The sequence below is a fragment of the Vombatus ursinus genome, unplaced genomic scaffold, assembly GCF_900497805.2.
Source record: "Vombatus ursinus unplaced genomic scaffold, bare-nosed wombat genome assembly UNPS02014773.1, whole genome shotgun sequence".
Lineage (NCBI taxonomy): Eukaryota > Metazoa > Chordata > Mammalia > Diprotodontia > Vombatidae > Vombatus > Vombatus ursinus.
Genome location: NW_020954551.1, coordinates 34,989,233 through 35,015,831, shown reverse-complemented (window position 1 = coordinate 35,015,831; position 26,599 = coordinate 34,989,233). Strand labels below are relative to the sequence as shown.

Genomic DNA, 26,599 nt, shown 5'->3' with positions numbered 1-26,599 from the left:
TCATGATCTTTCTCGCTAAACTCATTCCTTCTCCCAAATTCCCTATCTCTGTTGAGGGTACCACCATTCTTCAGTCTCTGAGGTTCACAACCTAGAAGACATTATTAGCCCTTCACTCACATTCACCTCCTATGTCCCATCATTTGCCACATCTCATCAATTCTGCTGCTTTGCCATCTTTTATATTCTTCCACTTCTCTCTACTCACACTACAACCAGCCTACTCCAGGCCCCCATCGCTCCAATCTAGACTACTACAATAGTGCCATAATTGGCCTTCCTTCATCCTTTCTCTCCCTTCTTCAACTCACCCTCCACACGGCTACCCAGCTGGTCTTTCTAAAGTACAAGTCTGACCATGTCACCTCTCAGTTCAAAAAGCTTTGGTAGCTCCCCATTGCCTTGAGGTTCAAATACAAACTCCTATGTTTTGCATTTAAAGACTTTCATGATTGGGTGCCAGCCCAAATACTCCCTCCCCAAAAATACTGTATGCCTTAGCTGGGCTAGCCCCACATGATCTGTCCTATGCCTGACCCTTCATCCCCCTCTTCTGTCTGCTCCCAATGCCTAGAACGCTCTCCTTCCCCATTGCCTTTAAGAATCTCTAGGTCCCTTCATAGCTTAATTTAAAGACTCCCTCATTCGGGAGGCTTTTCTTTATTCCCATAGTTGTTAGTATACTCCCCACCTCAATCTCTATGTATTTTTGTAAATGTTTTACTTACTTACTTATCTATGAACATGCGCCCTCTCCCGGTAGAATGTAAGTTCTGTATATGTTTCTATCTCTGTGTGTCTCTCTGTAGTTGTTTCTGTCTCTCTCTGCATGTCTCTGCCTCTGTTCTCTCTGTCTCTCTGTCTGTCGCTCTGTCTATCTCTTTCTCTGTCTCTGTGTTTCTTTCTCTGTCTCTGTCTTTGTCTCTCCCTCCCTCTTTACACGTATGCACGTGTACCCCTAGTACAGTTTGAAAAGAAACACAGAAAGTAGAAAGATCACTTCACCAAGATTCAGGTGACTCGGCTTCTAGTCTCAGCTCCTTGACTAACTAACTGTGTGAGCCTGAGTAAGTCTCTTCATGACTTGGAGCCTCAGTGCCTCAGTTTCCTTTTCTGTAAAGTGACCGAAGATGGTGGTCTCTAAGGTCTCTCCCAGCTCAACCATTCCCCGTTCTGCAGCCCTTGCCCTCTCCCGGACATGCGAGGCTCCCACTAGGCCACAACTCCACTCACCCAGTCTGAGCCAAATCTCCTTACAGGACTTTTCAGAAGGCAATCCCTCCTCCTTCCCCTCCTCCTTGCCAGTGGCTCTGACTTCAGGGTGGCATTGTGTTTTTCTAAAGCTGGTATTACCGAGGCATGAAACTTCCCCTTCTTCCTAACTCACCAGACGCTGCCAGGGTTCTTGCTAAAGGTGAACCTCTGTCATTCAAGGCCAAAGAAAAGACTGAATTAGACACTAAATTCTTTTGATTTAATGTTACAATTTACCGCTATCCTCTCCCCCCACCAAACCACGATTCTGTGAAAAGCCCTCCCCGCAGCAGCACAAAGACCCCCTCAGCCAACAGCTTAGAGATGGCCTGGAATGCTCGGCCTGCCCCGGGAAGGGGGGAATCTTTCCCTTCTCCACTCTCCAGCCTCACACAGAAGGGCTTGGGGAGCAGAGACTCTGCATGCATCTCATGAATGTTCTACTTTCCTCCTTTGAATACAGAGATCAATCTTGGACCAAAGGCTAAAGTCTCCCCATGAAGGGCCATTCTTTCCTCTTACTTCAAGCTACAACAAAAGCCACTTGAGGAGTGAGAAGCACTGCTGCTTAGTTCCTTTTCCTGGGCCCTTTCCTCCTCCTTTTCACACATCTCTCCCTTTCTCTTTGCCGCTGCCCCTTTACTCCCTCTTTATGCCTCATTGAATCCATTAGGGGCTTTATGGGCAGCTATTGAAGAATAAATTTTCCGTGGGGGACTCCTGACAGAGTCTCCACTGGCTGCAGGCTGGGGCCCGCCCCTAAAGGAAGGGAGGGAGAAGGGGGCCATTGAGCAAGAGACCAAAGGTATGGACTGGCTTTTTCAGAACTTGATGTCTCAGCATGGAACACAAGGGACAGTTTGATAAACAGTCTTCTTCCCCACACTGGGCGCACATGGATGTAGCAACTAGGGGAAGGGGCAGGCCTGGGGTGGGGGGAGTCTTGCCCCCTCCCCATTTTCACCTTTCCCTGCTCCCAATTTCCTTTTACTCAGGGATTCTTAAACTGGGTTTGTGGATAGATTTTCTGGGGGGGGGGTATCTATGAACCCAAGTTTTCTCATCCAAATGAGAAAAATTACATTTTTATTTTCATTCATCTCTAATTGAAATCTAGCATTTCTTTCAATCACTTAAAAAACATTATTCTGAGTAGAGGTTCATAGCCTTCACCAATGCATCAAAGGAGTCCAGAAAACAAAAAAAAGGTTAAGAATGCCTGGTTTAGCAAGAAAAAAGACCTTATCACCTGCTCAGGAGGGAGGCTGAAAAAGCTGAGAGTGTAGGTCTAGCTCTAACTTGAGGCATCTAGGCAGGAAGGTCACATAAATCAGATCCAAGGCCCTTCAGATTACTGGAATCGCTGGCTAATTAAGTAAGGAAAGGAAATCTATTCAGGTTGTTTGTTCAGTTTGGGGTTCTGATATCTCAGAGCTCAGAAAAGAATGGATCCAGAGCATTGGAGAAGGGGTAAGGCGCAGAGTCAGAACTTGTCCTGTAGCTTCCTTTAAAGAAGCACAGAGTGGGTGGGTGGGGGATTACAATTATCTGAACGACATCCTTCCCTCCTAGAAACCAGGGAATGGGGAAGGGAGAGAGTTGGGAGAAATCTGTAAATCACTCAGATTGAATGAAGAGGGAAGGACAGGAGGACAAGGAGGAAGGGATTAGGAAAGGAAGAGAGAAAAGAAAACAGCTGAGGAAGGGGGCGTGGAGGAACACAAGTTAGGATTGTGACTCTGAACAGACCTTCTTCAGTTTCTCAGGCAATGTTATCATTAATTTCTGCTGGCTGCCCATCTGGACATCATTTAGGCCGTGTCCGCTGAGTAAGAGACTCTCGGTTATACAGAGGCAGTCCTATTGGATAGAATCAGAAAGTCTAGGGGGTCACACTCCTCCCAGAGCCTCAGTTTCCTTCACTGCAAAAATGAGAGCAATAACACTTGTACTAACACCCTACCCAACCCCAAGCAACGATTGTTGGCTAGAAAGGGTTCTATATACCTTACATACTATAGAGGGCGAGTTAGTTTTATTACAGTGGCTGGACCAAAATTTCAAGAAATATGGGCCTCAATGACTTTGCTGGAGGCAAGGCCATGCACACTCAATGACCTGGACAAGGTGAAAGAATGGTTCCCTAGAATGGGATAAAGAGCCCCAATACTCTATCAGATTGTCACTTAGACTTCCTAGATAACTGACCTTGCTGCCCACTGGAGCTGCTGAAATGCCTTCCTCACTCTTGATTGTCAAACCTACATGAACTTACACATAGTGGGACTTTGAAGATCCTACCCCCTCAAAAACCTCATCTGCTCTCTGTCACAGTCCCACCGTCTTAAATATATTTCTTTGAGTTAAGGCATGTCATTTCCTGGAAGTAACCTATTAAATGCAAAAATCACCTTAGCATCAATTAGATAAATCACAACATGGGCTTGGAGCTAGAAGGGGCCTTAAAGATCAAGCCCCTAATGTTGCAGATGAGTAACTGAGGACTAGTGAGGGTTAAGTAAGCAGTAGGTAAGTAAGCATAGGTAGTAAGATGGAGAGCCAGGATATGAACTCTTGATTCAATCCATCATTCCTTTTACTGTATTATGCCACCAACCACATGGGTCTTAGTTTTGGCCTGTGTTACCTAGAACAATCGACCCCACTTCTCATTGCTTAACTAATTTGGTCTCCAGCTACCCATATATAAAATAAGGGGCTTAAACTATAGGTAACTATTAAGGTCCCTTTCAGCCCTAAATCTGTGATATGGCCAAGTTAATTCATATTAAGGGATATTTGCATTTTTAACAGGTAGGAACCTGTTAAAATGCAAGGGAATACATCTCTAAGGGTAGAATTTCAGGCAACATGATGGAGGTACTTGAGGTTATTACCTTCCCTACCTCTTCCACTCAGTCTCCTCATCTGGGAAAGGGGAAGGCTGGATTGTCTGAGTATATATTTATTTCCCCCAATATAATGCAGACTCCTTGAGGATAGAACCAGATTTTTCTCTTGGCTTGGTAACTCCAGAGACTAGCATACTGCCTGGCACACAGTAAATGATTAATGAATGCTTATTGTTTGATTAACTAGATGACTCCCAAGGTCCCTTGAAGTCCTAACACTTATGACCTTAGACAGCCCAGCACTTCTCAGTACCTTCCACAAAGGATCAGAGATTTTGGTAACAGAGTAATAGTTCATATTTTAAAATTTCTATCACTGTCCAGTAGACCTGGAAGGTCAGGTAGTGCGACAATGCTCAAGAAATAAAACTTGCAGTCCTTTCTTGGCTTTAGAATTGGCAAGAGTCCAACACAACAGGTTCACAGCCATCACATCAAGGAGTTCTGGATGAGCACAAAGCTGAGCAATCTCCTCTCCCAAATGCTGCCTGTTTAGGATGCAAGTGGAGGCTAATTAAGGCAGAAGGGCTTCAACTCCAGAAACACACCAGCCTACCTACTGACTTTCTCCCACAAGGGCCGTCAGCAGAATTCACCCCACCCAGCACAAACCTCCAAGGAATCAGTGAGAGCTTTTGAGAAAGCACCATATTGGGAGCCAGAAAAACTGGCCTCAAGTCCTGCCTTTGACATTAATTAGCTGTGGGACCTTGGACAAGTCCCTTCCCTTTCCTTGGCATTGGTTTTTCCTCCTTCACGAATTAAAAGTATTTGATCAAGGTCAGTGAGTCAAGAAGCATTAAATGCTTATTATGTGCAGGCATTGTGCTAAGTTCTTAGGACACAAATAAATGCAAAACTACCCCATACCTTCAAAGAACTCACATTCTAATGAGCGAGAGAACAAGGAAATAACTAGGTACATTCAAGAGATGTGGATGTGGATGTATGTATGTATATATGCATGTGTATATATCATATGTAGATCTATATATCATATGTATACCTATAGATAGATACAGATATAGAGTTTAAATGGAAGGAAATCTCTGAGGGAAAAGTATTAACTATTAATTGAGGGTCCTGAGAAAGGACCTTTCTGCGTCCTGCAGAAAGTCGGATTACAGTTGAGTCTTGAAGGAAGCCTGCAAAGCTAAGAGATAGAGGTGAAGGATCAAACATATTCTAGGTATGAGGGACAGTCATTGCAAAAGTATAGAGATTAGAGATGAAGAATTGGGTGTGAAGATCAGCCAATGAATCTCTGTATTTTATAGAGTTTATATTTGACTGGAGAATTAATTAAGAACCACTGGAGTTTCCTGAGTAGATGGCCTGGCAGACTTACACTTTAGGAACATCTCTTTGGCAGCTGAGGGGAGGATGGATTGGGGCGTAGCAAGACTTGACTCAGGCTGGGGATCCAATGAGAAGCCTACTGCACTATTCCTTATGAGAGATGATGAGGGCTTGTCCTAGCTCTCTTCCAGCTGAAACACTCTACAAACCTATATAGTTCAGAAGGCAGAAAGCTTTTCGGAGACACTTTGGTTTGAGGAAGAAGACCCACCTCCTTTGGACTGTGGCCTTCTGAAGGTTCTTAGGATACTCTGTGCTTGAAAGGCAGCCCGGGCCTTTCATTCCTCCACCTTCTCCAAGTCACTGGGCACGGCCCTGCCTCCCATAGCCTCCTGTTACACACCAGTGAGGCCCATATTTCTTGGTAATTAGGCTTCCTGAAGATGTCTGGGCTTTGGTCAAAGAGTCATTCACACGCTCAGCCCAAAGCTACTATATCCTCATCTGTTTCTGTACTGGACAGAAACTTGAATAAAAATCTGAAACCAGTTCTGGACTCTACCACTTCAGAGGAATGTAGGAAATTTGAAGAGGGGCCAAGGGGAAGAAGGAGAATGAAGAAAGTTTTCAGAGATCATTCTTACAGGAAAAGATGAAGGGAAGTAGGCTGTGGTTTTGTTTCATTGAATGCATCATCTCATGGGTGGGTGACGGGTTTTATCTGTGGAGGGGAAGGCCAGGGGCCCATCTTTAGATCAGTGAAAGTATATTAAGTAGAGTTTGACTATTGGATGCCTTTCCATTTCTCCCTACATCAACCGAAAAACTACACTAGGAGTTTAAGGTACACACATTTCTGTCTCCCTCCACCAGGGAATCAACCCATCCATTCGTCAACAAGCATTTATTAAGCACCTACTATGTGCTAGTACTGTGCTGGGCACAGGGCTACAAAGACAAAAGTGAAACAGTCCCTGCCCTCAGGAAGCTTACATTCTAAAAAGGGAGACAACAAGTATAGATATCAGTACAGACAGAATATAACAAATAGCTAATATTTAAGGTTTGCGAAGCACTTTACATAGATGATCTCATTTTATCCTCACAACAATGAGTAAGTGCTATTATTTTTCCCATTTTACAGATGAGGAAACTGAAGTTGAGAGACAAAGTGACTTGCCCATGGTCACACCTCTAGGAAAGGGCTGAGGGCAGGGTTTGAACTCAGGCCTTTCTGACTCCTATTCCTGGAATCTATCTACTGTGCCAGCTAGTTGTCACATATAATAAATACAAAGTGATTTGGGGAGGGAGCTACTCAACTGAGGACAGAGTCTGTTTTTTCCTTCTTCCTTCGCTTTGGGCTGAGCATGTGAATGACTCAGTATTGCTACTGCTGCTGCTGCTGCTGCTTCTCCTCCAGACAGCCCCTTCCTCTTTTCAACAGCTATAGTTGCTTGGAAGTTTTTCTTTACATTGAGACTGAATCTATCTCACTGCAATTTCTACCCATGTTCTTAACTCTACTCTCAGGAAACAAGAAAAATCTAGTCCCCCATTCCACATGACAGATCTTAAAATACTTGAAGATAAATGATACACCCCATTGCCCATCCTCTCCAGTCCCCTTAAGTCTTTTTTTTTACATGTTGTTTTCCCCAGTAGACATTAAGCTTTATGAGGGCAGGGATTATATTAGCTGAGCTTACTCTGTTGCTATTTGCTGAGAAGTGTACCATAGCACTATGTAATCTAATGTTCTGTCATTCCTTCAATAGCTTCTTATTTCCTACCACATCCAGTCTAAAGTTCTTTATCTGGCTTTTAAGGTCACCCATAATCTGGCCCCACACCACCTATCCAACCAGCCTTCCCTTAACTCTGTCAAGACTGGCTGTGTTACTCTCCTTCCAATATTCCCCTTTCCTTCCTACCTCAGAACCTAAGGTTACTTGCCCTGCACAATATGTCCTTCCTGGCTAACCTCCAAGGTCCACCTCAAAGTCTAGAGTCACAGAATCTCAGGTGCAGAGAAGGACTTCAGAAGGTCCCTAGTCCAAGGCAAACTTGAATCAAAATCCTATCTGACAAGTGGTCATACAGTGTCTACCTCCTCCATCAAATTCCAGCCCGTAAAGACTTCCCTCCTTGGGTCAGCGTTGTAGAGAGAGACAATTGAATTGGGAGCCTGGGGGGTTGGATTTGGATTCCAACTCTGGTATCTATTTATTATGTGACCTTGGGCAAGTCTGAATTTCCATTTTACCGGCCATAAAATAAAAGGGTTTGGCTAAGGCAACCTCTAAGATTCCTTTGAGCTTTACAACCTATAACTCTTGAACTCAGCACTCTAAGTGAGATAATCATTGTACAGCACTAGCATAGTTCCTGGCACATAGTAGGAGTTTTATAAATCTTTATTTCTTTCCCTTCCCTTAACTCACTCGATGGGTCTTAATGTATGTGAATCTTTGTCTTCTTTCCCCATCTCAACTGTAAGCTCCCTGAGGACAGCATCTTGTACCCCTTTGTATTTCCCATAGCACTCAGTACAGTGCTATATACACATGATGGTCGATACAGTAGGGCAGAACAATCATTCAATTAGCAAGTATTTATTTTGTGCCATGTGGCAGTCACTGGGTCAGGTACTGGGGACACATTAGCATGTGAGGTCCTTGAGACCAGAGGCCGCCTTTTGCCTTCTTTGTATCTTCTTTGCTTAGCATAGTGCCTGGCACACAGTAAGTGCTTAATAAATGCTCCTTGCCTAGCTGACTTATCTCCACACCTCCCCTTCTTAGTTTTTCTGGCTTCCTTCCAAATTCAGCCCAAAGCCCACCTTCTTCAGGAAGTCTTTCCTGGATGTCTTTCCTTCTGACATAATCATCCATCTAATCTGAATATATCTCCTGTACCTAGTTATTTACAGGTAGTCTACTCTATTAGAATGTGAGATACCTGAGGGCAGGAACTGTTTTTTTTTAAACTTTCTTTGGGTCCTTAGTCCAGTGCCTATTACTTGTTAAGTAAATGCTTAGTGAATGAATGTTTGTTTACTGACTAATGAACACGTGGAGTTTAGGATAAGGATTGGGTTTGAGATTTCATTGACATGGGGAACTCCCAGGTGAAGAAACTGCTTCTGTGAATGCAGACTAGTACTTTCATTGAAATATAGTCTTAAAGAGACCTCATCTGTAAGTCATTTTATAGATGAACAAACTAAAGTCTGAGGAGGGGAACTCTTTGTCTAAGGCCACAAGAATATTAAGTACCAGAGCCGAGATATGAACCTAACAAATTCACTACTCTTTGTCAGCCTGCTGTGATCCAGGACAGCAGGGTCACCAAAGGAAAGTTCAGAGATGGCTGCTAAGCGCTGAGCTCCCATGTCCCATAGAGGTAGGGAAGACTCCAGCCTGGCCTTCTGCTGGGAGGTTTTTCTTGGTGCTCACAGAACTTGCTGGGATAAAGAGGAAGAACATGACTCCTATTTGACCTCTGCAAACAGCCGGGTGCCTGAAGTGCTGGCCCTTACCTTCCCTGTGGATTTGGTCCCCTTCCAAATGCAGAAATAGCAAATGGTCCAGGCAGCGAGGAGGCACAGGGCCAGCTCCCAGCGGAGGTCACCAATGTGTTCGATCCCATCAGAGATGGCGAGGACTCTGCGCCTGTGAAGAGTCAGGGACTGTGAGATAGCAGGGCAGCCTCTAACCTACCCCCTACTTTTCTATAATCACCACCTCCAAAGACCCCTTGGAAAAACCCAGTGATGCAGAGATCCAGGGTGCCATTTGGCTTGGGTATCAGGCTCTGAGGGGCAAAGAGATGCTGGGTGGATAACCCCTCTGAACAATTAGTGTACAAAAAAACTCAGCAGCTTTTCTATACACCTAGCTCACTTGTTGGGCTCCTTTGGAGAAAGGTGACTCTTGTCATATGACCCCAAAAAAGAAGACCACCAGCTTGTTCTCCTTTCTCTGCCCCCCTCAAAGCCTGAGGTCTTTGTTTCATTTAAGGAAAACACACCACACTCCAAATTGTGCCAGAGAAATAACACCAAATGGCTGCTTGTCTGAGAAACAAATCCCCTCCCCTCCAGATTTGCTCCATGAGCCCCATTCAGAGTGCCAAGCCCGTCCCCAAAATTGTGTCAATCAGCACTGGACTGGGGGAACCTCCTTTGAGAAAGCTGAGTCTGGGCTTAGCTGGAAAGTCTCATTCGGTGTCTGTCTCCCTGGGAGTCAGATCCTGGCCTCATTCTGTATTAATTATTTAATGATTCCAATTAATGTTGGTCTGCCAGCCCCTTCCCCACCCCCAGCCCCTAGCCCAGAGACATCAGGCCAGTCTTAGCCCTAAAACAAAATTTGACCATGTGCGATTAGGTTAAAAACAAAAACAAAAACAACTTCAACCATCCCCTTTATCCCTGTCTCCAGTTCTAGTCCTGACTCCCAGGTTCCTGTACCTTCTGGCTATGAGACCTATACTCACTGAGAAGAAGAGCTGGACAGAAAGAAAAAGAAAAAAAAGCCTTGTACTTAAGTGAAAGTAAAGGGATATAGCGACTTGAATGGGATGACCTTGAGCCAGATGATTTTTTATTGAGCTCAGGAAAGGCAACGGAAGTAGCACCAAAACTCTGGTTCTGGGTTCAAATCCTGATTCTGTAATTTACTGTGTGAACATGGCTAAGCCAATTCACTTTTCTGGTCTTCAGTGTCCTTTAAGGTCTCTCAGGTCCCTTCCAGTTCTGGAGCTTCAGAATTACAATCTTAACTTAATTATTAGATGGTCCTTGGTACCAGAAATAATCTATTTGGGGAATAAAATAAACTATAGTTCCTATTTGTTTTTGCTTACTCTGTTCCCTATGTCTATTTCTGGAATGATCTCCTTTCCCTGAGCCCCACCACATTGCAATCCAATTTCTCCTGTTAAGATTCTGCTCGTTTTTTTTAATTAATTTATTTTGATTTATCAACAATCACTTCTATAAGTTTTTTTTTTTTCCGATGAGGCAATCAAGGTTAAGTGACTTGCCCAGAGTCACACAGCTAGTAAATGTCAAATGTCTGAGGCCAGATTTGAACTCAGGTCTTCCTGACTCCAAGGCTGGAGCTCTATCCATTGTGCCAACTAGCTGCCCCCATAAGCTTTTGAGTTTTAAATTTTTTCCCCCTCCCTTCCCACCTCCTTTCCCAAAACTGTGAGTAATCTGATATAGGCTACACATAGACATTTCTATTAAACATATTTTCGCATTAGTGATATTGTAAGTAAGAATTAGAACCAATAGTAGGAACCACCAGAAAGAGGAAACAAAACACAACAGAAGGAAAAAATAGCAAATAGTATGCTTCAATCTGCATTCAAACTCCATAGTTCTGTCTTTGGATGTGGATAGCATTTCCCATCATGAGTCTCTTGGAGATGTCTTAGGTCCTTGCATTGCTGAGAAGGGCTAAGTCTATCAAAGTTAGTCATCGTACAATGTGGTTGTTATTGTGTACAACGTTCTCTTAGTTCTGCTCACTTCACTCAGCATCAGACCACACAAGTCTTTCCAGGTTTTTCTGAAGTCTGCCTGTTCATCCTTTCTTATAGTACAATAGCATTCCATTACATTCATATACCACAACTTGTTCAGCCATTCCCCAACTGATGGGCATCCCCTCAATTTCCAATTCTTTGCCACCACAGAAAGAGCTGCTATAAATATTTTTGTACATGTGGGTCCTTTTCCCATTTGTATGATCTCTTTGGGATATAGCCCTAGAAGTGCTATTCCTGGGTCAAAGAGTATGCACATTTTTATAGCCCTATGAGCATAGTTCCAAATTGCTCTCCAAAATGGTTAGATTACTTCACAACTTGACCAACAACGCATTAGTGTTCCAATTTTCCCACATCTTCTCCAACATTTATCATTTTCCTGTTTTGTCATCTTGGCCAATCTGATAGGTGATTCCGCTCATTCTTCAAAACTCAGTTATGATGCCAGCTCCTCCAAGAAGCCTTCCCAGATTCTCCCAGTTAGAAGAGCTCTTCCTTCCCCCCAATCACACAGCATTACATTTGCAATTCCCTTTCTTATAGCTTATCATGCCTTATTTTTTCATGATTTTTAGTATAGTTATTTGTCCTTCCTATCTCTTTTACTAGATTACATGCTTCTTTATTCACTAAGCATTTATTAAATGCCTGCTGTATGCCAGGTTGAAGGCAGGGTGGTGTAATGTCTAAAGAGCTTCTGAACACCTGAGATCAAGTCCTTCCCCTGTCACAGACTTGCTGTGTGATGCTGAGTAAGTCACTTAACTTCTCAGAACTCTAGACAAATCTCTAAGACTAGAAGATGCAGAGAAAGTACCCATGTACACTGGTAGAAGGATTTTCCTCACCTGGGAGTTCCCAATATCAATAAAATCCCAAGTCCAGTACCTGTCCCTTGTGCCCTCCCCATGTGCCAGGTACTATGTTAGCCGCTGGAGATGGAGGACAAAAACAAAATAGCTCTTTCCTTCTAGGCTGGGAGCTCACATTTTATTGGGAGATTTGGAACTGGAAGAGTACCTAGAAACCATCTAGCCCAGCCCCTTCATTTTACAAATGAAGACAGTGAATCCCAGGGGGTTATTTGACTTTCCCAAGGTTATATAGATAGCGAATATCAGAGGCAGGATTTAAACCCAGGTCCTCCTGGTCCTCTGCCAACGCTTTCACCACTCTACCATATATAGACATTTAAGCATACAAAATTTGCATTCAGAAAATACAGGATAATTTCTGGGGGTGGCATTTGGGGAGAAGGTGATCAGGAAAGGCTTTTTATGGGAAGTGGGACTTGAGCTGAGCTTTGATGGAATGAGGGATTCCAAGAAGCAGAGATGAGGCAAAGGGGCGCACTGCAGACATAGAGGATGGTCTGAGCAAAGACAAGGAGACATTTGGGCTGCCCCATAGAATGCATGTAAGAGAGCACCATTCTTGAGGTCAGGAATGGTGTTTTATTTAATAATTCCATCTCTCTCGGCTCTAGCAGAATGCTCTGAACATAGGAGTTACTTAGTCAAAGGCTACTGAATGCAACCTAGAGGATAAAAAAGGGCAGTTAGATGGAGTGGTAGGTAGAGCAAAAGACTCATCTTCCTGAGTTCAAATCTGGCCTCAGACACTCACTGCCTGTGTGACTATGGGCAAGTCACTCTACACTGGTTGCCTCAGTTTCCTCATCTGGAAAATGAGCTGGAGATGGAAATGACAAACTACTCCAGTGTCTTTGCCAAGAAAACCCCAAATGGGGTGACAAAGAGTCAGACATGACTATGAAATGACTGAACAACAACAGCTGAAAATAAGAACAATTGCTTGTGAATTTTCAAGAAAAGGTGACTCTAGTTTCATAAGAGCTAGAAAGTGTAAGGTGCCTTTCCCCTGAATGACCTTATAGCTATCATATGCTATTTCTTTCTATCTATTCATTTATCTATCCATTCATGCATCCATCTATCCGTCCATCAATCTGTCCATCTCTCTCTCTCTTTCTCTCTTTCTCTTTCTCTCTCTCTCTTTCTCCCCCTCTTTCTGTATATATACATACGTATACATATACACATATACATATATATGTATGTATACACACACACACACACACACACACACACATACATGCTTTTAAATGCACAAGTTGTCTCTCCCGGGTAGATTATAAGGTTTTCACAGGCAAGGACTATTTTGTACCTCCACCTCTAGTATGGTGCCTGACAAACAGCAGATAGCTTAATGAATGCATGTTGACTGCTTAACTGAATCTCCCTGCAAGGCTGAAGGAATGATTCTGCTTCCCTCATTCCCCCACTTCCCTGCACAGTCTTTCATTGTGAACGAAGTTCACTTCTTTTCCCACATGCCCTTCATCAATCATCCCTTGTTGACTGTCCACCTCCCAGACTGAAAGCACAAAAGACTTCAGAGTGAGCTCTGGCTCTATAGTGAGATACCAGCAGGTAGAGATTATTATTACAGCTGGAAACTCTGAATTCAATCTGTTAACAAAACAAAAACAGAGTTGGATAGAAGAGTTACCCATGATGTTGTTTCTCCCACTCCCCTTTTGGAAATGAAATCTGAAAACTAGCTGTAGTGGGAGACCCTCCAAAATAAAGGGGAGCAGCCTTTCTAGGAGATGGAGCAGGATGTGAGAGTGCTTTTTTGTTTTGTTTTGTTTTGTTTTGTTTTACATCCGACTTTTGTACACTGCCCACTTTGGATTGAATTGTCCCTGCTTCCTTCATTCCCCTCCCTGCCTGATGAAGCAATGAAATGGAAATTAGATTTCTACAAGCTAAAAAAGACAAATTACTCTTTTATTTGATCAGACACTATTTGAAAACATCCTCAAGATATTTTCTTCTGTTAGCAACTTCCACTTCAACTTTGGAACTCGGCAACAAGAGCAAAAGAACAGCCGGGGAGGGGGCAGTGGGTTTGTTTCGGCTGCTACAAGGGTAGTCTTTGAGAGCCCCATGACTGTGGCTCTGAACTCTCAGGGACTCAGGGAACATAACACTGGGAAAAAGCTTCCTTAATAATCCTTCCCAATGTACCAGGCCAGAGCAGACTCCTGAATAGCAAGGAGAGCTGGCTGCCAATGGCATCCTGTAAAAGAATGCCCCACAGAAGCACCGCTACAACAGCGCTTGGCCCAGAGATGGCAGAGACCAGATGGGGTCTATCTGGGCAAACCCCACGGTGGCCCTGGATGGCTTCACAAAGTGCAATTTCTTAGGCAATAGGGGACCAAGCATTTCTGGGGACTTTGTCATCCAGGCCAGAGGAAGAAGCTTGAGATTAACTACTTTCCTCACAAGCTGTAAGAGGTAGACTGTTTTACCTATACATGCGCTAACGGAAGATTTGGGTGACCAGGGTTCTAATCATGTTGTAGTTGTTCAGTCATTTCAGTTGTTGTCGACTCTTCATGACCCCATTTGAAGTTTTCTTGGCAGAGATACTGGAGTGGTTTGCCATTTTCTTTTCTGACTCATTTTACAGATGAGGAAATTGAGGCAAACAAGGTTAAATAACTTGCCCAGCGTTATGTAGGCAGTAAGTGTCTGAGGCCAGATTTGAACTCAGGAAGATGTCTTTCTGACTCCAGGTCTGGCAGCTGCCTTCATTCTAATCACGACTCTGCTACTAATTGGCTAGGACCGTGATCTTTGGCCAGTTATTTCCTATTTCTGAGCCTCAGTTATGTTCTCTAAAAAGAAGGGGTTTGAGTAGATTAAGGATTCTTATTGTGGGGTCTGTGAACTTTTTAAAAAAAGTATTTTGATAATTTTTGATATAATTGAAAATTATTTTATTATCATTGGTTTCCTTTGTAAATCTATGCATTTTCAGCAACAAATGAGATAACATATGTAAAACTCTTTGTAAGCCTTAAAATTCTATGTAAGGGATAGCTATTATTTATTTATTTTTAAAAATTTATTCTGATACAGGTTCCATAGACTTCACCCCCTGTCCATGACACACAAATCCTGGACTAATCACTAAGTCCAATCTGGTTCTAAAATTCTAAGGTTCTATCAGAATTCAAGCTCTATTTCTCTTCTCGCCACCTCCTCATTGTGTGCGCTTGGATAAATCACTCATTTCATCTGACCTTCCTTCTGTCTATAAAATGGGTATAACAATTCCTGATCCTATCTCCCTCTCAGGGACATTGATAATTGATGAGGTGCCAAAGCTGAAAATGAGTTCTCTGGATAAAAAGGATTCTAAATCCCAGTGGAGGGAAAATAACCACCATTATTCTTTGTATGTTAGTTAAATCTGGTCTGAATTCATTGTAACAGTAAGGGTCTCATCAGTCAAATATATTAAAAACATCTATTTCTGGGTACAAATCTGGGGATGTGGTTAGTGTCTAGAAATACTCGCTTCTGAACTGTTATCGAAGGAGACGTTCTATCAATAATTGTGAAATAATAAAACGGCAGGTCTAGGAGGACCTTGAGAATATGGAAGAGCAGAACTAGGAGGGACCTTAGAAAACAGAGACAATTGAGAAGGATCTTAGAATCTAGAATGTCAGAAATAGGTGGAAACTTAGGAAAGAGCATGTTAGAATACGGAACGTTAGAGCTAGAAGGACATTAGAATACAGAATGTTAGATCCTGAAGAGGCTTTAGAGGTCATTTGGTCCGACACCCTCTTTTACAAGTGAAGAAAGAGAGACACTGAGGAGCAGAGTGATTTGTTCAATGTCGCAATCCAATTTGTGGCTGAGCTTGGATGAAAACTCAGGCTTTCTATCATCCAGTCCAGAACTCTTGTATACAGCCCATTTTTGTTAAAGGAAATATTTACCAAGAAAATAGTCATTATTTAGGTTTTCTTCAATGTTCCTTGGCTTTGATTCCTTCAGAAGAGACATTTTTGTTTCTAGATGAGGTTTCATGTTTTGACTTAGTGAGATGTGTCTAACAACATGATTCAATCCCTTGAATAACACAAAATGATCTATTAGGCAAGAATTTGCTAAGTTGGAATTAGGACTCATCCCAGTATTTCTTTACTAAAACATTTGTAGATTTTTGCCTTGAAAATAATGCTGTTTTGTATTCCAAGGAAGTTGATAAAAAGAATGGTCCAATATACTCCCAAATATTTATAGCAGCATTTTTGTAAGTAGTAAATAACTGAAAACTGAAAGGAGTTGATGAACTGGGGAATGGCCAACAAATTATGATACATTAATGTAGTGGGCTATTACTAAATTATAAGAAACTGTGAGTATGAATGCAGAAAAGCACTGGGAAGATGTGGGATCTGATAGAAAGTAAAACAAGAAGAACTAAGAAGACAATACACATAATTATATGTGTATGTGTATGTGTACATATATACATATAGAGAGAGAGATACAATGTAATATATATGACACGTACACAATGAAATATACAAAATGTAGAAGGAAAAGACAAGAACAACAATTGAAATTGAATAATGAGTAAATATAATGACTGAGCATGGGCCCAGAAGAGATATAAAAATCCACCTGTCTCCCTTTTTTGCAGAGTTGAGAACCTATGGAGGTGGAACACTTATACTGTCAGACTGACTGGTGTGTTGGTGAATTTTGTGGAACCGCTTTCCCCACTTCCAACCCCTTTCTTCTTTTTTAATTCTTCATTATAAACTGCCTGGAAGGGATACATTGAGAAACTAGGATGATGCAAAAATAAGGCATCATTAAGATTTTTTAAAAGTCGTACTGTTTCAATTGATTTCTCAATCTGCATTTAATTACTTGTAGCAATATCACCATGTTTGTTGATGTAATTTATAGAAGATAAGGGGATTAAATCCTTAAATTAAGCCATTAGTTGTTTCATGACATAGTTCTGATTGAATATTAAGCCCATTTTTTCTCTCCTTCTGAAGACTTATGTGGTCAGACTCATGGACTGTATTAAGCAAAAGAGAGTTCATTTAAAAGAATTGGGATTTTGCCCTGAGGGAACCCTAGAGAAAATAACTCATAGCTTCTGCAAAAGAGGAAGCCAGTGGAATAGCAGAATAAAGGCAGGACAAGGACTCATTAGGCCTTAACCCCAGTCCTGGTTCTGCACTAACTTGCTGTATGGACTTAAGAATGGTTTTTACTCGATCAATCCCTTTTCTTGTCAAAAAGGAGCCATAAAATCAACCTTATCCAACCATTCTAAAGTAACTTGGAATAATACAAGATGGGAATAGTTAATGTTGGAGAAGTCAGGAAAAGGCAAGGACACTAATACACTATTAGTGGAGTTATGGATTGGCTGAACCATTCTGAAAAGCAATTCTGAATTACACTAAGAAAGTGACTAAAATGCTAATGCCTTTTGACTTAGAGAACTCATTACTAGGAATATGCCCCAAGGAGGTAAGAAATAGTCTAGAAACATTTATAACAGCATTTTTGTAGCAGCAAATACCTGAAAACAAATAGATGCCCATCAATTTGGCAAATGGCTAATTGTGACACATGATTATAATGATAAAATGGAGGAGTTGGTCAACATGACCCCTAAGTCTTATTTCAACTCTAGCTATAGGATTCTATGGAATATTATTATGGCGTAAGAAACTATGAAGAGTAGAGAGAAGTATAAGACTGATGGAAAGCCTGAGATGATGAAAAGTGAAGATAGCATAATCAGTAAAATATCATGCATAATGATGAACCATTATTATGTGGAAAGAACAAGAGAAATGAGAAGGGGGGACTGAAAGCTATGGAATTGTTATGCCCAAGCTTGATCCTAAAAAAGAGATAAGAACATGTCCTTCCCTCTCTTCATCAGAGAGGTGGGGGTCCATAAGTGTAGTACATGTATATGTAGTCTATGTGTACATATACTGTTTGACTTGATCGTCATATTAGATAGTTTCATGGAACTGCTCCCTTCCTCCCCTTTCTCTTTTATTCTTTGTTATAAGGGATGATTCTTTAAGTATGGGAGGGAAGAGAACTATATTTGGAAATGAAAATTATGTAAAAACATTCTTAATTTAAAGGAAGCTACCTTACGATTATACTGTGAGAATCAAATGAGACAGTGTAGTATAAACAATGCGTAAGCTGTAACATGCTGCTCAGGGATGGGGTGAGGTTCGCTTTTCTCCTACAGGTCTGCCAGCCAAGAGGCTGATGATCTGGGGGAGGGGTTCAGGAGATTATTAACCAGATATGGGCTGGACTAAGAGACTCGCAATGCTAATGCTCTGCGCTGTCATTTGCGGTAGAGTATCCAGCTACTTCTTTCTTAGAAACTATAGGGTGTGTGTAGTAAGGTGAGGGGATTAGCTTATGGATTGCATTGGACAATTACTTTAGGGTCAATTCTTACTCTCATACAATATCCACTCTCCCCCCCCTCGCCAAGTAATGTAATAAAGTGAACAAATTACAAAACTGAGGGAAGATTGAAAGGCCCCTGGATTCAATCTCATAGGATTTTCATCTATCCTATGATTCCTTATACAGCCTCACTTACATCCTCCAAATGGGAAGAGACAGATGGAAAAAGAAAGAAATCTTGAAACAACAGGGAACATGAAATAGCATGCTGAGAGCTGATGGGAGGAAGCTAGAGAGACAGATGGAGAGCTGTCCACCCACTAGTTTACTTTCTCCTCCTCTTTCTGCTCCTCTTCCTCCTCCTCACAAACAGTCAAAGATTCCCATCCTCAAAGGCTTTGATGTTGGAATTTAAATCTGCCTGTGGAAGAAGGAATGATCTTCCATGGCTTTGACCCTTCCTACCACCCATGGCCAGGTCACTGTAATTCTCCAGGGAACACCTGTCTTCTTCAGCTTTCTTTCTCATATCGCATGCCTCTCTCTCCTCCCAGACTTTTCCTAGATCACCAACAATCAAGAAATGGCCTAAAAAAAATATGAAAAGTGGCAGAGAGATTTTTCTCTGACCTTTAATTCAAAGAGGTGATCTCTATACCCTGATGTCTATCCCAGAGGTCCTAGATTCTTCCCTGTACCTCTTATCCCTGCACCCCATATTTGGGTCATTTATCAAGTAGGGCTGCCACTCTATATTCCTTCCTCCTCCCTTGTTTTACTTGAGTCACTCTTCCATTACGTGGTACCAGTAGAGTTTTCAAGTCCCCCATGAGGAGGAGAAGGGAATATAGGATAGAGGAGGCATCTCACTTTACCTTGCTCCTAGGACTTTCCAATTGTCCCAGATTTTCTGAGATCCTCCTGGAATTATCAATAGACTTCCAGCTTCCAGACCAAGTTATTTTTCTCCTGGGGAGGCCTTGGACAGCTATGTGTAATTATTGCACCACCTTGCGGCCACACATGGAAAACATACCTTCCCCAGCATCCCAGAGTCCTAGAAAAACATGTAACCACATAGGATTATAGAATGGGAGCTGAAAGGAAATTTTGAAGTCATCTAGTTAATCCCTTTCATTTTATAGTCGAGAACACTGAAGCCCAAACAGGTTAAATAGCTTTCCAAAGGTCACATGATCATAAATGGCAGTCAGGATTTGAATACAGCACCCTCTGACTCTGCATCTAGCACTCTTTCCAATGTGTTGTTCTTCTGTCAACCCCGATCCATAGGAAAGCAGAAGCCTCTTTCACAATTGCCACAAAGTTCCTCAAAATGAAAGTGTATGAGGTTGGCAAACCTTCCTTCCCTAATGAGTTTTCAGAGTCCCTTCCTTCCTTCCTTCCTTCCTTCCTTCCTTCCTTCCTTCCTTCCTTCCTTTTTCCTTTCCTATACTTCAATCTCCAGGTAAGAGCGGCTTGTGTTAATAATGAGGAAACTCTTAGGGAACTATAGAGGGAGAAAGGCCAGGGAGAAAATTAGCAAGGATTCATCTGGAACTGCCGGGGTAGGTGAGAGTCTACATATCTCCGGCTGTTGGTGGCATTATGCCCAAGACTTGGGCATAGGGGTGACCTACCTTGCACCAAAGCCCCCTATCCTATAGCTGCAGACTTAGACTTGATTGTCTCACCTGGACTGTTCACTTGACTTTGTAAACCAGAATTCAACATCATCCCATAAATCTGGCTGCCCATCCCAACTTGCCTATTTCTTTCAAAGGCATCACCATTCCCTAGTGACCCGGATCCAAAATCCTGGGGTTACCTTTGGTCGTCTTCCTCTTTATCCCACTTATCTGTCAGGAAGACCTGAGTTCAAATTTTATCTTAGATGCTTACCAGCTATGTGACCTTGGGCAAATTGCTTAACCTCTGTTTGCCTCAGTTTCCCCAACTGTAAAATGGATATGATAATAGCAACTACCTTCCAGAGCTCTTGTGAAAATGAAATGAGAATATTTGTAGAGTGTTGGGCAGAGTGTCTGACACATAGTAGCTGTATATGAACACACACATACATACACATGCACATACACATAAACACATACTCTGTGCTTTGAAGGATGGATATTATTTTAATGATGGGAAGGTAGAAAGCCAAAAGTTCAGAGAACGTGAGTTAGGCTCATTGCAGCATCAGTAAGGAGGTCAGTGTGACCAGAATAGAATGGATATGTTAAGGTATAGTAGGAGATCAGTTTGGTTAGATTGTTTGTGAGTAGACTCTAAGTAGCTTTGAATATCAAGCCAAAGAGTTTGCCTTTAATCTAATACTCCAGAGAGACCTATTGAAGGTCAGTGAGGAGCAAAGTGTTAGGATGAAAATTCTGTTTTAGGAAGATGAATCTGATGGTGTGTGATAATGATAGTAATGAGAGTAAGAGCAATAATCATAGCATTTGTATAATGCTTTATGATTACCTTACAAATATTATCTCCTTTAATCCTCACAAAAACCCTGGGAGGTAGGTGCTCTTATTATCCTACATTAGAAATGAGAAAATTGAGGCAGAAAGAGGATGGAAAGAAACAAGCATTTATTAAGGAGATTTTGGAATACAATACTCCCAAAAGAAAAAACAAACAAACCAAAAAAATATGGTCTAACACACTGCAAAACTAAATGTAATCCTACAGAGGAAAAAATAACTTTAATGGAATACAGGACTTTTGATAATTTCTAACAAAAAGACCAGAGGTGAATAGAAACTTTGTAATGCAAACATAAGACTTCTGAGAAATCTAGAAAATTAAATTTACTTGAGCAATTGGAAGGGGCCATATGATGTAGTGCTAACATTCTAATAGAGGAAGAAAATGTAACTATTCCTTCAGGACCTTAATGTTTGTAAAAGCATTGGGAGAGACAAATAGGAAAAACAGAGGACATTGGGGATAGATTGGTTCAGTTCCAAGGTTTTAGGAGAGGAAAGAGAAGAGAAAGTAAAAAAGAATACATTCACATAGAAAGGAGAAAGCAAGGACTGGAACATAAGGCAGTGGGACTATAATCTTCCCAGTCCTGGACACTATTCCCTTCTTAATGTAGATAAGACTACATTAATTTTCTTAGCTGCCATATCACATTGTGGAACTGAGTTTTCAGTGTTTCAAAAAGCCCCATTTTTTTCCAGATTAACTGATAGCTAGCCATGCCACCTCCATTTACCATGTCTGAAGTTGATTTTTTGAACTCAAATGCATTTCTCTTTATTGGATTTTTATCTTACTTGAGCTGGCACAAAGTGTCCTATACTGTCAAAGTGTTTCTGAATCCTAACTTTGCTATCCAGTGTGTTGGCTCTGTCTGTGAACTTTGTGCACTTTTGTAAACTTGATAAGTGTGCCATCACTGCTTTTACCCAAGTCATCAATAAAAATTGTTAAACAACACAGATCTCTGGGGCATTCCATTGGAGACATATTTCCAATATGATAGCCAACAGTTACAGACTTCTCTTTGGGTAAGACCATTCAACCAGTTCCAATTGCACCTAGTTTTCCACTGTCCATCCCAATTTTCTCTTTTCTATAAAAAACAGCATGAGAGGCTTTATTAAAGAACTAGTCTCTTCTTTAATTAGAGGAAGACCTGGATTCAGGTCCCACATCTAACACATACCAGCTGCAAATCATTTAACCTCTCAATGCTCTCTGTAACTTTCTAAGACTATAAATCATGGACAAATTGCTAACCTCCAGTAATAGAAGGCAGCTAGGTGGTGCAGTGGATAGAACACTGGGCTTGGAATCAGGAAGACTCATTTTCATGAGTTCAAATCTGGTTTCAGACACTTACTAGCTATGTCACCCTGGGTACAAACCTCTGTTTGCTTAGTTTCCACAACTGAAAATGAGGCTAATAATAGAACCTATGTTGTAGGGTTGTTGTGAGGATCAAATGAGTATGTACTAAATGCACATTTCCTTTTTTCCTACCAGCTTATCAATAAGATATGAAAAAGAAGAAATAAGGTTAGTTGGATGTGATTTAATCTTGATGAAACCCTACTGACTTTGTGATCATCTTATCCTTCTCTGCACATTCACTAACCATCCCTTTAGTAACACTTTCCAGAATTTTGCCAAGAATCAAAATCAAGCTTGCTATTCTAGAGTCTGCAGACTCCGTTTTCTTCCTCTTGGTTTTTTTTTTTGTAAGTTAGTACATTTGCCTTCCCCTTCTTTCCAACTCTTTTTAAGTTTAATCTGCATTTTTAACATCTCCCTCATCACTTTCCGAAGTCTAGACAATAAAACAAAACAATAAACCAAGTCCTAATTTGTAGTGTTTGCCAATATCTGAGGTGTAAATGTTTGCCCTGAAGACTGAACAAACAGCTCTCTGGAAGAAACTGGCTTCAGCACATCTGTCTGGCTAAAATCCTCCCCTCCCCCAACTTGCCTAGGCCTTTAGGGTCACAACCTTCAAGTCATCCTTGACTGCCCTTTCTCTTACTTTCCGTATCTAATCAGTTGCCAAATTTTATTGATTTCACCTCCACAAATTCTCTTTCCTCCACTTTTACAGCCAGTTTCTCTCTCTCTCTCTCTCTCTCTCTCTCTCTCTCTCTCTCTCTCTCTTTCTGTGAAAATATTAGATATCAGAAAAATTGCCAGGGGCAGGTAGGGGGCACAGTGGATAGAGCACCAGCCCTGGAGTTAGGAGGACATGAGTTCAAATCTGGCCTCAGACACTTACTAGCTGCATAACCCTGAACAAGTCACTTAACCCCAATTGCCTTAAAAAATAGAAAAAGAAAAGAATTGTGTTCTACTCCCAGCTCTGTCACTTATAAGCTGTGTACCCTTAAGCAAACCGTTTGCTCCCTCTAAGCCTCGGGTTTCTTCATCTGTAAAATGAGAGTAATAACAAAACCAAGTAGCCTTACCTCCCTGGTCCTGAATGTATCTTGTGACAGAAGGAACAGAAGGAATATTCTTTATATATACTTGAAATTCACTTAATCTCAGAGCTCTATTGTCTCTAGGATAAAATACAAAAGCCTCATCCTGGCATTCGCAAACTGGACGTCACTGGTTTTCCAATCTTAATTAAGAATGCCTCTCATTCCACTCAATCTGTTCCACTGGCTGTTTGCTGTATATGACATTCCGTCTCTCAACTCTCAACTCTAAGAAGTTGCACAAGTGAACCATTTAGCCTCTATTTTCACCTTCACCTCACAGACTCCCTCACTTCCTGCAATGATCATCTCACATGTTACCTCTTACTCTAGACTTTTTCAAACCACTAAGGTATTAGCTTTCTCTCTTTCTTGAAAATTACTTTGAAAACAAAAGAGGAGAATGATCCTGTGAGAATAATGTAGAGATCATTAAAATTCAACTCTAGTTGAGCCTGGGAATGAATGCTAAGGAAAAGAGTAAGAGATATTTTTAGCTATTTGGGGAGAAAGAAGAAGATCAAAGAAGGAATAGGTTCAGAGCTTGGATAATAATGGATGATGGTGAGAAGGCAGCATTACTCAAATATTATTTTGCTTGTTTTCTCTAATAATGAGAGTGACCGTCAGATTGTTAATGACAGATTGAAAATGTTCAACAGGGAATTGAAATCCAAGTTAAATGAGTCGATAGCAGCAGGAATGCCTAGCTGTCTATGGGGTAGAAGGAGTAGTGAATTTTAAGGACAGGTCAGTCTTGGGTTCAAATGCTTATCTATAGCTTTTACTTGTCTTGTGACCTTGGCTAAGTCAGTTAACTTTTCTGAGCCTCAGGGTCCTCATCTATAAAATGGGTACAACATTTGCAACATCTACCTCACAGAGTTGTCTTAGCAAGCATTTGAACTCAAGTGTTGCCTATCTTCAAGTTCCCTACCTATCATTCTACCTCACTGACACCTTCCTCTTTTTGAATCCTGTTGGACAGTGTGGTGAAGTCTGTGGACCCCTTCTCTGAATCATACTTTTAAATGCATAAAATGAAATCTATAGTATGACAAAGGAAAACAAATCTGTTGAAATATAATTATCAAAATATTAATTCAACTTCATAGATTTAATCAAGTTCATAGACTAAGGATTCTTGATATAATCTAACAATCTCACTTTTACAAATGGGGTGCATAAAGGCCCAGAAGGCCATAGTTCTTGGGGGCTATGAAAAGGGCATGAAACTGCAAATTATGAAAATAATTACCAGAGAGAAAATCCCTCTGCCTTGCCTTTCTCTTTAGAAAAGTGTGAATATTCTTCTTCTTGCAGGAGATCACCAGACCATGCCCCACTTTTCTAGGGAAGAGGTGACCAGGGGAGGTCCAACCTGGGAGACCAATCCAAGCTCCCTTTCTTTTAAGTCCAAACATTGAGGGAAACTTCTGGATCTTTCTACTTTTCAAACGATGATTTTTTCAAGGACTACTTACATGCAGGAGGCATGAGGGAATAAGGGAGGGTCACCAGTGACTCATGGGTTGTGACCTATAGTGACTACCTGATCCTGCAAATATCAGCTTCCTGGTTATGCTTTTTGAGTCAGAAATAAGAAGAGCCCTCAGGGATCTAGACTTAAATAAGCACATTGACAGTTAAGTGTATGTATAGTTACCATCCTTTCTGGGCATTGTGAATGATGATTTGTAAGTTTTAGTCATACCTGCCAGCCCTAGTAGCTGACCAGAGAGGAGTTTCATGTAAAGTGTTCATGAACTCCTATAAGACCAGGTGACATTTCTGATCAATGACCAAATGGGGCTGCAGAAAGTTCACCCCCAATGCCTCCTTGTGGTCTGAAAGTGATCCTGCTTTCATGAAAGCTATGCCAGTGAAGGAAGATCTCTGGTAGTTTCTAACAAGTTAGAAAAGTTTTGGAGAACTAGTGATGGATTGCATGTTTGTTTTCCAAGGACCAAGGATTCCAAAGACCATCTATTAAGGCATAGGCGGTAAGGGAGGAGGGAGAGGTGGAATGGCATCAAAGAAGGTAGGACCTACACTAATGAAATTACAGATCCCTTGAGTGATGAAATCTTAACAGCAACAAGAATACTCAAGTTGGAGCCAGGAGATCTGGTTTCCCATTCTGGTTCAGTCACTAACTCACTGGATATCTTCTACCAAGTCCCTTTGCCTCTCTAGGCCCTATTTGCTTCATATGTAAGGGAGGATGCCTCCTTATCATTCTAACTACATGACTTCCTGAGATTTATACCATCTCTCTGAGATAGGATTCTATTTCCATCAAACTGATTACATATAGAAATTAGATCATATATCATAGGACATTGATCCTGGCATTTGGAACTGGAAGGAACATTAGAGGTCATGTGGGCAAATCCCTTCATTTTATAGAGAAGGAAACGTCACAAGTATCAGCTAGAGGAGGAATGTCTAGACAACAAATCTGTCTGCAAAAGATCCCAAGGTTTTAGTGCACTGCAAGCTTCACATGAGACAGTGGCACGATATGACAGGCAAGAGAACTAATGAGAGCCTGGGCTGCAGTGATAGGGTTTTGACTTCCAGGAGTAAGAAGGGGATAGTCCCTGTGTACTCTGCCTCTGTTGAGCCACATCTGGAGTATCATGTTTATTTCTAGATGCCACATTTTAGGAAGGACTTTGATAAGCTGGATAGTGTCCAGAGGGGATCAAACAGGACAGCAAATAGCCTTGAGCTCATGCCAGATGAGTTAAAGACCTTAGAGACATTTAGCCTGGTAAAGAGAAGACTGGGAGTGGGGTCAGGGGAGGGTAAAATGGAATAAATATTTTCACCACTTGAAAGGCCATCACCTGGAAGAAGAACTTGATTTGTCCTGCTTTTCCTTAAAGGGTAGAACATGAATCAACTGGCAGAATTTATGAAGAGGTAAATATAGGGTTGCGATCAGAAAAAAACTTGCTAACAATGTGAACCCTTCCAAAGTGGGATGGCCTGCCTGGGGAGGTAATGAGGAGTCTTTAAGCAATGGCTGAACTTGTCCGAGCTGCTCCAGAGTAAGAGTTTTTCACGTATGGACTGAGATAGATAACATCAGAGATCTCCTTTTACTTTGAGATTCTCTGATTCCAATTCTGTGAAACTGAGGTTCATGGGACGGAAGACACTTGTACAAGGTCACTCAGTAAGTAGCATTCAAAGTGTATGTGTGTGTGTGTGTGTGTGTGTGTGTGAGAGAGAGAGAGAGAGAGAGATGTCATACTGGCTGCTAAGAACAAGGGTTGGTATGTGTCACTTT

The 26,599-nt window shown here is 41.6% G+C and overlaps 1 protein-coding gene across 1 annotated transcript in view; it reads right to left on the bottom strand.

Moving 5' to 3' along the window:
* The window catches only part of SLC6A11 (solute carrier family 6 member 11), a 171,229-nt gene that overhangs the window by 102,719 nt on the left and 41,911 nt on the right, over window positions 1-26,599 (bottom strand). The window contains exon 5 of the mRNA XM_027863974.1: window positions 9,007-9,139. Coding sequence (XP_027719775.1) covers window positions 9,007-9,139 — 133 coding nt within the window. The remainder of the gene's footprint in view (window positions 1-9,006; window positions 9,140-26,599) is intronic.